Source organism: Vigna radiata, unplaced genomic scaffold (assembly GCF_000741045.1).
Source record: "Vigna radiata var. radiata cultivar VC1973A unplaced genomic scaffold, Vradiata_ver6 scaffold_153, whole genome shotgun sequence".
Taxonomy (NCBI): Eukaryota; Viridiplantae; Streptophyta; class Magnoliopsida; order Fabales; family Fabaceae; genus Vigna; species Vigna radiata.
The window spans coordinates 891,131-902,550 of NW_014542917.1; the positions used below are offsets into that span (position 1 = coordinate 891,131).

Sequence of the window (11,420 nt, forward strand, 5' to 3'; positions counted from 1 at the left end):
GTGGCATGTAGTCATTCCGGTGCATTGGTTTTGTCCACCCCGCTCAGGATTCTTCCATACTCACAGTAACAGGCCCACTCTCTCTCTCTCATTGCTGCAAGAGAAGACAGAGAGAAATGGTAGCGAGTAAAGCAAAAACCCTAGGTGCGTAGAACAATTAACAAACCATAATTTACATGCAAATCCATAAATACCCTTCTTTCTCTCTCTTTCTCTTTCTCTTATACCCAATCTCATTTCGCACACACACTCACTTTACATCTTCAAACCCAGCTTCAAAGAAACCTAATCTCTCTCTTTCTCTCTCTCTCCGATTCGCACACTTCAATCTGATTCCATTCCTTCCTTCTCTCAAGTTTCATTCGGTACGTTCGCTTCCTTCGATTCCGTTCCACCTAGATTCAGATTCGTCTACTTCTTCCTTCGTGCTTCCAACCTCGAATCTCCTGCTACTTAGGGTTTTGCATAATTGATTTATTTTTATATATCATCAGCTGCATGGATCTTGTTTTTTATGATTTTGGTTTCAGTTTGATTCATTTTTGTTGTGATAATTTCGATGGTGCGGTTGCGTTGTGTCTTATGCAGTTTACTGCACTATATGCTTCCTAGAAAGAGAGCGAGCGAAGGAGGAGTGGTAGTTGAAGGAGAGAGTGACGCCGCTACTAACAGCAATACTTCGAAGAAAGCTCGGATCGGCTGCTTTGCTACCTGCTCGGGTGCAGAGGGATCGGCGGTGAACGACAGCGGCCGGGGATTCAGTGCCAGCGGGAGCGGCGGGGACAACAGCGGCGGCGGGAACTCGATCGAAGCAATGGCGTTCGGGGTCTCGCACCCAGCGGAGATTGACGAGGATCTACACAGTCGGCAGCTGGCCGTCTATGGCCGGGAGACCATGCGGAGGCTCTTCGCATCCAGCGTCCTTGTTTCCGGGATGAAGGGACTTGGCGTTGAGATTGGTAATTGGGTTTTCTAACGCTCCAATTGTAATTTTTTTTTAATTTCTTTCAGGATGTCTTGTTTTTGTGTTGGTTTTCTTAGGGGTCATTTATTGGAATAACGGTGGAAATAGTTAAACCTTTGGGGTTTATAGGAGATGTAAGATTTATGAATCATGCTTATTCGTAAATGTTTGCATTCATTTCTGCATAATCACTTATGAAGAAGAACATAAAAAGGTAACTTGAATCGAGCTTCTCTCATAAGATAAAATCAACTTGGTGGATTTTTGTTGTTGTCCTGCCACGTGTTTCCCCTAGTCTACTGGGCCAGATACTATTACTTGTGCATTGAACTTCTAAAGAAGCTTTTCTCATTTAACATTTACAAAAATCGAGATACATAAGTTGATTTTAGCTTTTAAGAGAAGTTGTGCATAGTTACCTTTTTATTTTCTTCTATTATAAAGGGTTACAAAAAATTTTATCCAAAAAGGGTCTAAATTAATTTAGACTAAGTATTCGTCTGGCAGTGGTTTACCCTCCGCCCCCTCTCTAAATTGAAGGAAAGGAATTTGTTTGGTTTGTTGTTTGATAGGATTGGTGCTAGGAGGATTGGTAATTTGGTCCCTTGTCCCCTTTGTAGGCTGAGAAATGAAGTGAGGGGGAATAATAGACTTGTACAATTCACGAGCTTGTTATTTGTAGTACTTGCTTAAAATGATCACTAGTTGCTCACGCTCACTATTTCAAACTTTATATTGTTGACTTGAGAATTGGGATTCTATTTCACTGTATGAATATAGCTATCAACTGGTTAAAAGTCATCGTTGGATATCTTTGGGCAATTGTTGAATGTTTGTACTTATGTCCTATTCTTTAGCTAGTTAAAAGAGTATGTACATACATACATAATGCAGTTTAAACCATATTGGGACTTTGATGCTTTTAATGTTTTGTCATATAGATTTGAGCAGTGTAAGCCTTGTTTTTTCTGTGACCAAATAAAGTTTACTACCTGCAGCGAAGAATCTCATTCTTGCTGGGGTGAAATCTGTAACCTTGCATGACGAAGGAGACGTGGAGTTATGGGATTTGTCCAGTAATTTTGTGTTTTCAGAAAATGATGTTGGCAAGAACAGGGCAGTGGCTTCCGTTAGTAAGTTGCAGGAACTTAACAATGCCGTGGTTGTACTAAGCTTGACAACTAAGCTGACTACAGAACAACTGGCTAATTTTCAGGTACTTGCAATCTTGATGTCTACTCCTTTTTCGTTTTTGGAACTTCATGTTTTCATTAAATGCACTTATATCTGCGCCATATGAAGTGATTGTATCTGCGCTATGGCATGTTTTACTGTCCATTGAACTTTTGGAATAAGGATTTTCCTTGTGCATATGTTGAAGGGCAACTTCTAATGTTAGTTATTTGTGTTCAATGCCATGTACTTGAAACTTCTCCATTGATGCTCATTATTTGCAAAACTGGGTGATTAACAATGGGTGAACAATATTGTGCCATTTTAAAATCTGATTGATGAAGGAGGGGGTTCCTCTTAATGCATAGTCAGTGGTTCTTTTGTCTGTAATACTACTATGCTTCTATCTTGCTTTACATATGCCTAAGTTATTTGTTAGCAATTTAGTTGTGCTTGAGTTTTGAATGTAATGAGGCACTAGGTTATTTTCTCTCGATTTTATTTGAAGTTAATTAAAATGTTTTTGTTGATAATTAAAATGAGGTATGCGCATGTTAAGTGATTATTGATGATTGTGATAGTAGTATGATATGTTTTCTGGGGTAAAGACAAGTATTGGAAATAATGTGGTCACTTGGTATGAGACAACTAATTGCATGTGTTAAACCTGATTAGTTGTGTACAGACAATTACTCAAAATTAATTACGATGGTCTTTGCAATGTTTGATAAATAATATTATATGTAAAAATCTGAAGTGAAATAACGTTAGATTATATATTGATCATAAAACTGTGAGGAACATGTTTGAATTTTCTTGACCATATCAGCAAAATATAAACTTGTGAATTTTGCGACTTTGAAGTGATTTAGATTGTGAAAGTTGGTTAATGGTGTTCTTTAATGTGAATTTATTCTGCTTTCCTGCAACATGAATCTATGTATTTTTATATATGTAAACTATTTTGTAGGCTGTTGTTTTCACCGAAATCAGTCTTGAGAAAGCCATTGAGTTCGATGATTACTGCCACAGTCATAAGCCTCCTATTGCCTTTATTAAAACTGAAGTTAGGGGCCTTTTTGGTTCTCTGTTTTGTGATTTTGGGCCCGAGTTCACTGTTTTTGATGTTGATGGAGAGGATCCTCATACTGGTATAATTGCGTCCATCAGCAATGACAACCCAGCTCTAGTTTCCTGTGTTGATGATGAGAGGCTCGAGTTTCAGGATGGAGATCTGGTTACATTCTCTGAAGTTCATGGTATGAAAGAGTTGAATGATGGAAAACCAAGAAGGATAAAAAATGCTAGAGCGTATTCATTCACTCTTGAAGAAGACACCACAAATTATGGTAGATATGAAAAGGGTGGTATTGTCACGCAGGTCAAGCAACCAAAGGTTTTGAATTTTAAACCACTGAGGGAAGCACTCAGTGATCCAGGTGATTTTCTTCTCAGTGATTTTTCTAAGTTTGATCGCCCACCACTACTGCATTTAGCATTCCAGGCTTTGGATAAATTCGTCTCCGAGATTGGTCGCTACCCCGTTGCTGGTTCAGAGGATGATGCACAGAAACTTGTATCCATTGCCAGTGATATTAATGATAGCTTAGGTGATGGAAAATTGGAAGACGTGAATCCAAAACTTCTACAACAATTTGCCTCTGGTGCTCGGGCAGTATTGAATCCTATGGCAGCTATGTTTGGTGGAATTGTAGGACAAGAGGTTGTAAAGGCATGCTCTGGGAAATTTCATCCACTTTTTCAAGTAAGTAATAATGTTCTTGGTCGTCACTGTATCATCTTTTATTTTGAAATGTTGTGTGGTGCAGCTGTAATCCAAAATATTTTTCTTGGACTTAGTCAACCATTTGGTTTGCGAATTCAGTTTTCTGTTTCAGTTGATGTTTTGTTCCTCTGAACTTTCTACACTTTGTTGAATTTGATTCATATAAATAAAATTTGATTTGACTAAGATTTTTATTTTTGGATTATGTTCTTTTCTTTTACGACAATTTGAACCCATTGAGGTTGAACAAAATTTCAGTTGATACCCCTCATTTTTTATTATATAGGAACACACCTTAATCTATATAACCACATAACACTATATTCTTTGTTATCACCGATCTCCCCCTATTTTTTGTGTTGTTATATATGTGGATGTGTGTGTATCAGGGAGGTCAAAATAATGTCAAAAGCGGGGAGGGCTATGGGGCATAATTTCATTAAACCTTAGGGATGAGTGTAATTTTCCCATTGTTTAGCATTTTTGTGATTCTTCTAGCATTCAAGTATGACATTATACCCTCTCTCTGCATAACCCCCTAATACTACTTTGAACTGAAAGTTAGCCTTAACTTGTGGCATTACCATAGGTGTGCTACTGAAATCTCTGAAAAGCATTGTGCTTTGGTCCACTCAAAAAGTGTACATACCAAACTTTAAGCAAATGATTTTATATATTGATTAGTGTAAATACTTTATGTTCTAATGATGTTTGAATATGGGATCAGGGTTCCAATACAACAGTTCCAAAATACGTTGACTTTTTTTGTTTGCTTAAGATGTATAGAATAATAGAAATAATGAGTCAGGCTACTATATCTAGTCTATCTTCACTTTTTTGTTTGCCAACTTATTGGACGCATTAATTTTTTTGAGCCTATAATATATGACCTTTTTTGCAGTTTTAACTTTAGTTCCCTGTCTGATCTTTGCAGTTTTTCTACTTTGACTCGGTGGAATCGCTTCCTACGGAACCACTGGACCCTAATGATTTAAAACCGTTGAATAGTCGTTATGATGCACAGATTTCAGTTTTTGGACAAAAGTTGCAGAAGAAATTAGAAGATGCTGAAGTTTTTGTTGTTGGATCTGGTGCATTGGGATGTGAATTTTTGAAAAACCTTGCTCTAATGGGAGTTTCTTGTGGCCAGGGAAAGCTGACAATTACTGATGATGATGTTATAGAAAAGAGTAACCTGAGTAGACAGTTCCTCTTTCGTGATTGGAATATTGGCCAGGCGAAGTCGACAGTTGCTTCTTCAGCTGCTGCTTCTATAAATCCCCGTCTGAATATTGAAGCACTGCAAAACCGTGTTGGCCCTGAAACTGAAAATGTGTTTCATGACACCTTCTGGGAAAATTTGAGTGTTGTGATTAATGCATTAGACAATGTGAATGCAAGACTGTATGTTGATCAGAGGTGCTTATATTTCCAGAAGCCACTTCTTGAATCTGGAACACTTGGAGCCAAATGCAATACCCAAATGGTCATTCCCCACCTAACAGAAAATTATGGTGCATCAAGAGATCCACCTGAGAAACAGGCACCTATGTGTACTGTTCACTCCTTTCCACACAACATTGACCACTGCTTGACTTGGGCTCGGTCAGAGTTTGAGGGTTTGCTTGAGAAAACTCCAGCTGAAGTAAATGCATATTTATCTAATCCAACCGAATATACTAACGGAATGAGGAATGCTGGTGATGCTCAAGCAAGGGATAACTTGGAGCGTGTTCTTGAGTGTTTGGATGAGGACAAGTGCCTGACTTTTGAAGATTGTATTTCATGGGCTAGGCTACGGTATGTATGTTTGATAATATATGCTTGCGTTCTCTTGTGATATCGTCAGAGCTTATTAGAGTTTTTTGTGCAGACTACACTCATACATTGTTTTCTATTCACAGGTTTGAAGATTATTTTGCTAACCGGGTAAAACAATTAATTTATACTTTTCCTGAAGATGCTGCAACTAGTACTGGAGCTCCTTTCTGGTCTGCACCAAAACGATTCCCTCGTCCACTGGAATTCTCATCATCTGATCCGGGTCATCTGCAGTTTTTGATGGCAGCTGCCATATTACGTGCAGAAACATTTGGTATTCCAATCCCTGATTGGGGTAAGAATCCTAAGAAGTTGGCTGAAGCCGTTGATTCAGTGATTGTACCTGACTTTAAGCCCAAGAAAGACGCAAAAATAGTGACAGATGAGAAGGCAACCAGTCTCTCTTCTGCTTCTATAGATGATGCAGCTGTGATTAATGATCTAATCGCCAAGTTAGAGGTGTGCCGGACAAAGCTGCATCCAGATTTCAGGATGAAACCCGTTCAATTTGAGAAGGTCTATTTTCCTTTCATTGAGTTTTTGCTCTTTCTGAATTTTCAGTGATGGTGGTTTTGAATTGGGGATTTTAGTTTGGTGAGGTTTTGTATTTGCTGGGGAATAGGAGTAGGCGAATTCTATTACATGCATTTCATTTATTTATTATGATCTACTTTCATCCAAAGTTAAAAATGACCTCTGTGCTGGAAAATTACAGGATGATGATACAAACTACCATATGGACCTGATAGCTGGACTTGCTAACATGAGGGCACGGAACTACAGCATTCCTGAAGTTGACAAACTCAAGGCCAAGTTTATTGCCGGGCGGATCATTCCAGCAATTGCAACATCAACTGCCATGGCTACGGGGCTTGTATGCCTGGAGCTGTACAAAGCTTTGGATGGAGGGCACAAAGTGGAGGACTACAGAAACACGTTTGCCAACTTAGCATTGCCTCTCTTTTCCATTGCAGAGCCAGTTCCACCCAAGGTCATCAAGCATCAAGATATGAGTTGGACAGTTTGGGACAGATGGATCGTAAAAGACAATCCTACGCTAAGGGAGCTTCTTGATTGGCTGAAGGCGAAAGGTTTGAATGCTTACAGTATTTCATGTGGAAGTTGTCTGCTCTATAATAGCATGTTCCCTAAGCATAAAGAGCGAATGGACAGAAAGATAGTGGATTTGGCTAGGGAGGTGGCCAAGGTGGACATACCTTCATACCGGCGTCACTTGGATGTGGTGGTTGCCTGTGAGGATGATGAAGACAATGACATTGACATCCCCCAAATATCCATCTATTTCCGTTAGGTTCTTTTCGACTTATCAGGTGTGTCCGAGACTTGGCTTTAGTTAGAAACAGAATATGCTTGACTTTCGGTTCCATATTCATAATGGCTATACACATGGCGACACTGTCGACCATATATTTATATGAATTGAAAAGTAACTTTAGTTCTTTGTATGTTATCTCGTTCTTGCGACGATGAAATGATGTAATTTCTGAATATAAAAAACCCTTGGCGACAGCGTCATTGTGGAAAATTTACTTAATCATGATGATACTTGAGGTCGCGTGAAAAAGTATGTTAGCCTAATGTAGTTTATAGTATTGTCCAGCACGTTTCTAAAATTTGAAGAAGCGTGTTATGCGATTTGTTCGGCAAGAGATAGTAAGTGCTTGAATAGTAGGCCGGAATGATTAAAGTTGAATAAGGGGAAAAGTGTTGATCGGAATGTAATCTGGAAAGTTGCAAGTTCGACAAGAAATTTGAGAATGGTCACTCAAAGGTAGTTCAAAACTTGGATTTAACGTTGAGATTAATCATATTTCCTTCCACTCTAATGCCTTCATTTCTCAGTTCAACCATCCTTCGCAGCCTGTTGTGATAGATAGTCTCATTAAAGAAAATATTGACTAATTACATGGCTTTGGTTAACTAATATTGTCATTCTTTGAATGAGAAAAATGGTATCAGGGCATGCAGTTGTTTTGCATGAGTATTGTTTATTTTTTCATCCTCCATTCACTCTGAACAAGAGTGTATTTTAGAGCATCTCCTCTAACGAATTTTATTAAAATTTTGAATTGAGTAAATATCTTAATAATGCTCAATAAAAAAAATATTATTTACCGAATTGTAATCCAATTAAACTTTTAAGTTGTAAAAGCTGAAGTGTAACTTTTCTAAAGTGTCGATTCTAGCAAGGTTTTAAAAATAGGTTTAATACCTATTTTTGTTCTTTTTTTGGGAGGGTTTGTTCAAAGTAGTCTTTTTTTTTTCAAAAGTTCACTTAAGTCCTACCTTTTGCAAAAACGGTTCAAAGTGGTCCTTTTTGCTAACGGCGTTAACTTTCTTAACAGCATAGCTGCCAAGTGGCTAATATTTGCTGAGGTGTAACGTTTTGGCTGTACTGGCATTGTTGTGTGTTTTAAAAAAAAATAATTAATTGTGACGTGGAATTTAATAAAATTAGGTTTAAATTAAAAATTGAATTTGGGGTTAATTGGGGGTAATTAATTAAAAATCCCATTAAGAATCTTAATTGTTTCTGGAAATCTAAAATGGAGAAAAATCCCTAAATTGGGAAAGAAAACACTCAAGCTTCTGCTTCTTGCTGCCACCACTCCTCTCCTTCTCACACTCTTCGAAGAATTCTCCCTTGACTCACTCAAACTCAAGAAATCCCTCTCCACCCATTTCTCATCCTGATCTTGCTTTTGGTTCCCCACAGCCACTTTCCTCCGAAGACAATCCTGGTCGAAGTATTGTCGGGCACTAAATGTTGTCACCTCTTCCAGAGACGATTTAAACCTTAACTCATCTTGATCTTGATCTGAATTCCCATAAACCACAACTTCTTTGCCCTTCACCGAGCTTCTGCCGCCAACCTCTCTCTCGACAAGACTCAATTTTCGGTTGTCACAGAGGTAGCTGAGGGTCAACTCTTGCGACCCGGAAGAGACAAATTTTGAGGGTGGTGACTGAAACTCATCAATACCAACCTTCTTCTTCTCCGGGTAACTTTGCTTTTTCTCTTGTGGGCGCTCCTTGCCCTGAGAAAAATCATGATGCTGATGCTGCTGCACCTTGCTCCTTGAGTTCTCTCCCTTGGTGTAGCAGAAGAGGATTTTGTTTTCATGTTCTGGTTTTCTTGTAGGTATTGGATTCGTTGTTGAGTTCTGGTTTTTTGTTGAACAGATGCAAAACAAAGAAGATGCCTACGAACAGAAGCAACGAGAGAAGACCAAACGTGGGGAAAGGAGAAGGAAGAGAGCTTGATGGAAGAGCTGCAGAGATTGGAGAAGCTGCAGAGACCAAAATCACTTTACTTAATTACCCTCCAATTAACCCCAAATTCAATTTTTAATTTAAACCTAATTTTATTAAATTCCACGTCACAATTAATAATTTTTTTAAAACACACAACAGTAAAACGTTACATCTCAGCAGCACATATTAGCCACCTGACAATTGTGCCGTTAAGAAAGTTAACGCGGTTAGCAAAAAGAACCACTTTGAACAGTTTTTGCAAAAGGTAGGACTTAAGTGAACTTTTGAAAAAAGGAGGGACCACTTTGAACAGCTTTTGCAAAATGTAGGACTTAAGTGAACTTTTGAAAAAAGGAGGGACCACTTTGAACAAAGGAGGGACCACTTTGAACAAACCCTCCCAAAGGAGAGAACAAAATAGGTATTAAACCTTAAAAATATGGTAGAATACAATAAATTGTTTAAAAAATTATTTAATATAATGAAATCTATTTAAAATAGAATAATATTTTTTTTTTTTGAATTTGTTATAAGATTAATGTATGCGGATATTTTTATTACTTCATCGTCAAGGTTTTCAGTTAAATAAGAAAAATAAAATATTAAAATAATTTAATATTTTAGTAATGTATGTTTCTATATTATTAAAATAAAATTGAAAAAATTCTATAAAAGCAGATAAAGTACAATTAATTAATTTAATATTTTATTAATATTTGTCTAGTTATATTATAATAAGATACATTGATATATGTATTTGTGTTTATATTAATTATACGTTGGTTTTCTTTAATTCTTCATATTTATATTCAATTTTGCAACAGATAACTTTTAATATAATTAATAATATTATAGTGAGAATAAATGAGGGTGAGTGTAGATAAACATCACACCCTTGTCTTCCTTTTTTTCTCTCCTAGGCTCTACACCTTCCGTTTCTTTTTTCTCTCTCTCAAATTTATCTCTATTTAATACCGATTTCAAAATTTTACTGCAGAATTGAAAGATTAGGAAGTAAAAAAACATTTGAAACCAATTAGAGTTTAAAACAGAGTATATTTGTATTTACTTTATAAAATCATTTATTTTTTTTTAATTTTTTTTAATTCTTAATCTTGGTGAAAATAATTGTGAGAAGTATCATCTTCGTTTAATTTAGGTTGTATTGAACTTTTGTCTTGTTTAGATAACTTGACTCTAAGTTTCTAGGACTAACATTATTTTTATGTTTGATAGAAGTTAGCTTTGGAAAAAACTTATTTTGAAATAAGAAAAGCTAGTGCCATTTTATATATGTTATTTGACTTGATAAAATGAAGCTTTTAAAATGTTGGTGTAAGGAATTGCTTCTAAGCTTAATTGAAAATAGAACGAAATCATGCAAATATGCTCAATTATATATGTATTGGTATGATTAAGGTTATCAAATTCGAGAATTTACGTAAACTCGTGAGAGTCGAGTAAAGTGGACTCATAAACTCAACTCATAAACTTGTAAGAATTTATTTCAGATGAAAAAAAAAAAAAATTCAAATAAGTCTACAAAATTATATAACTTTAAATAAATAAAAGTTATAGTTATATTGTTCATGAAAATAAATATTGTAAAACATAAATACTTGGATTGTTGTTATTAATTTTGATGTATTTAATTAAATATATAACTTTTAAACTCGCAGAATCACTCCAAACTCACAATTCTACACGATCCTATCGATCTCATCGTCGATTTTATCGAGTTTACGCAAAAACAAGTTTACTTTCGAGTTAACTCGGAAACCATATCTGAGAATGTAAACTCGTACAAGTTTACGAGTTAACTTGAGAGTTTGATAACCATGGGTGTGATTGTATTTTTGAGTTCGATAATTTGTTATGTGTAAAATTAATGAACATGTATGATGGATGGATACATGTGGATTGGTTTGTTTAAATATTGTGAAATCTTCGTTTGTTGGAGTGAAGGATTCTATGCAATACATTTGTGATGTACAAGTTCTCCTTATTTTATTTTCATTAGGCAAGGTGTATGGCTCGTTGGGTGAGTTTAACTTCAAAAGTTTCTCGCTAGGTGAGCACATAAGCTTGTTGGCTGAGCAAGATATAAATAGGTTTAATCATTCTGATAGTCCCTATTTTCGGTTATTTTTTTCAATTAGGTCCCTCATTTTTTCTTTTTCTCAATTGAGTCCCTATTTTTGAAAAGTTGAAGCAATTAGGTCATTGTCGTTAGTTCCGTACTAACACGGTTAAAAAGGGTGACATGTGTCAGCTCGTGATTTTTTTGAATTTTTTTAATATATTTTTAATTATTTTTATTTTTATTTTTAATTAATTAATTAATTTATTTATTTTAAAAGTTGCCACGTGTCAATTTGACATTGAACCACGTGGCAATGA

General features: G+C 36.2%; 1 protein-coding gene across 2 annotated transcripts; it reads left to right on the forward strand.

Moving 5' to 3' along the window:
* On the forward strand, positions 1–7,329 carry LOC106752644 (ubiquitin-activating enzyme E1 1). Of its 2 annotated transcripts, none has more exons than XM_014634360.2 (7): positions 1–144; positions 589–959; positions 1,963–2,180; positions 3,108–3,902; positions 4,858–5,723; positions 5,828–6,260; positions 6,460–7,329. In XM_014634360.2, exons 2-7 carry the CDS (start codon positions 602–604, stop codon positions 7,054–7,056), a joined length of 3,267 nt encoding a protein of 1,088 aa, XP_014489846.1. In that variant the 5' UTR covers positions 1–144; positions 589–601; the 3' UTR covers positions 7,057–7,329. The 2 variants fall into 2 exon arrangements, with proteins under 2 accessions (XP_014489846.1, XP_014489845.1); XM_014634359.2 differs by lacking the exon at positions 1–144 and adding an exon at positions 152–365.
* Positions 7,330–11,420: the final 4,091 nt, after the last annotated feature.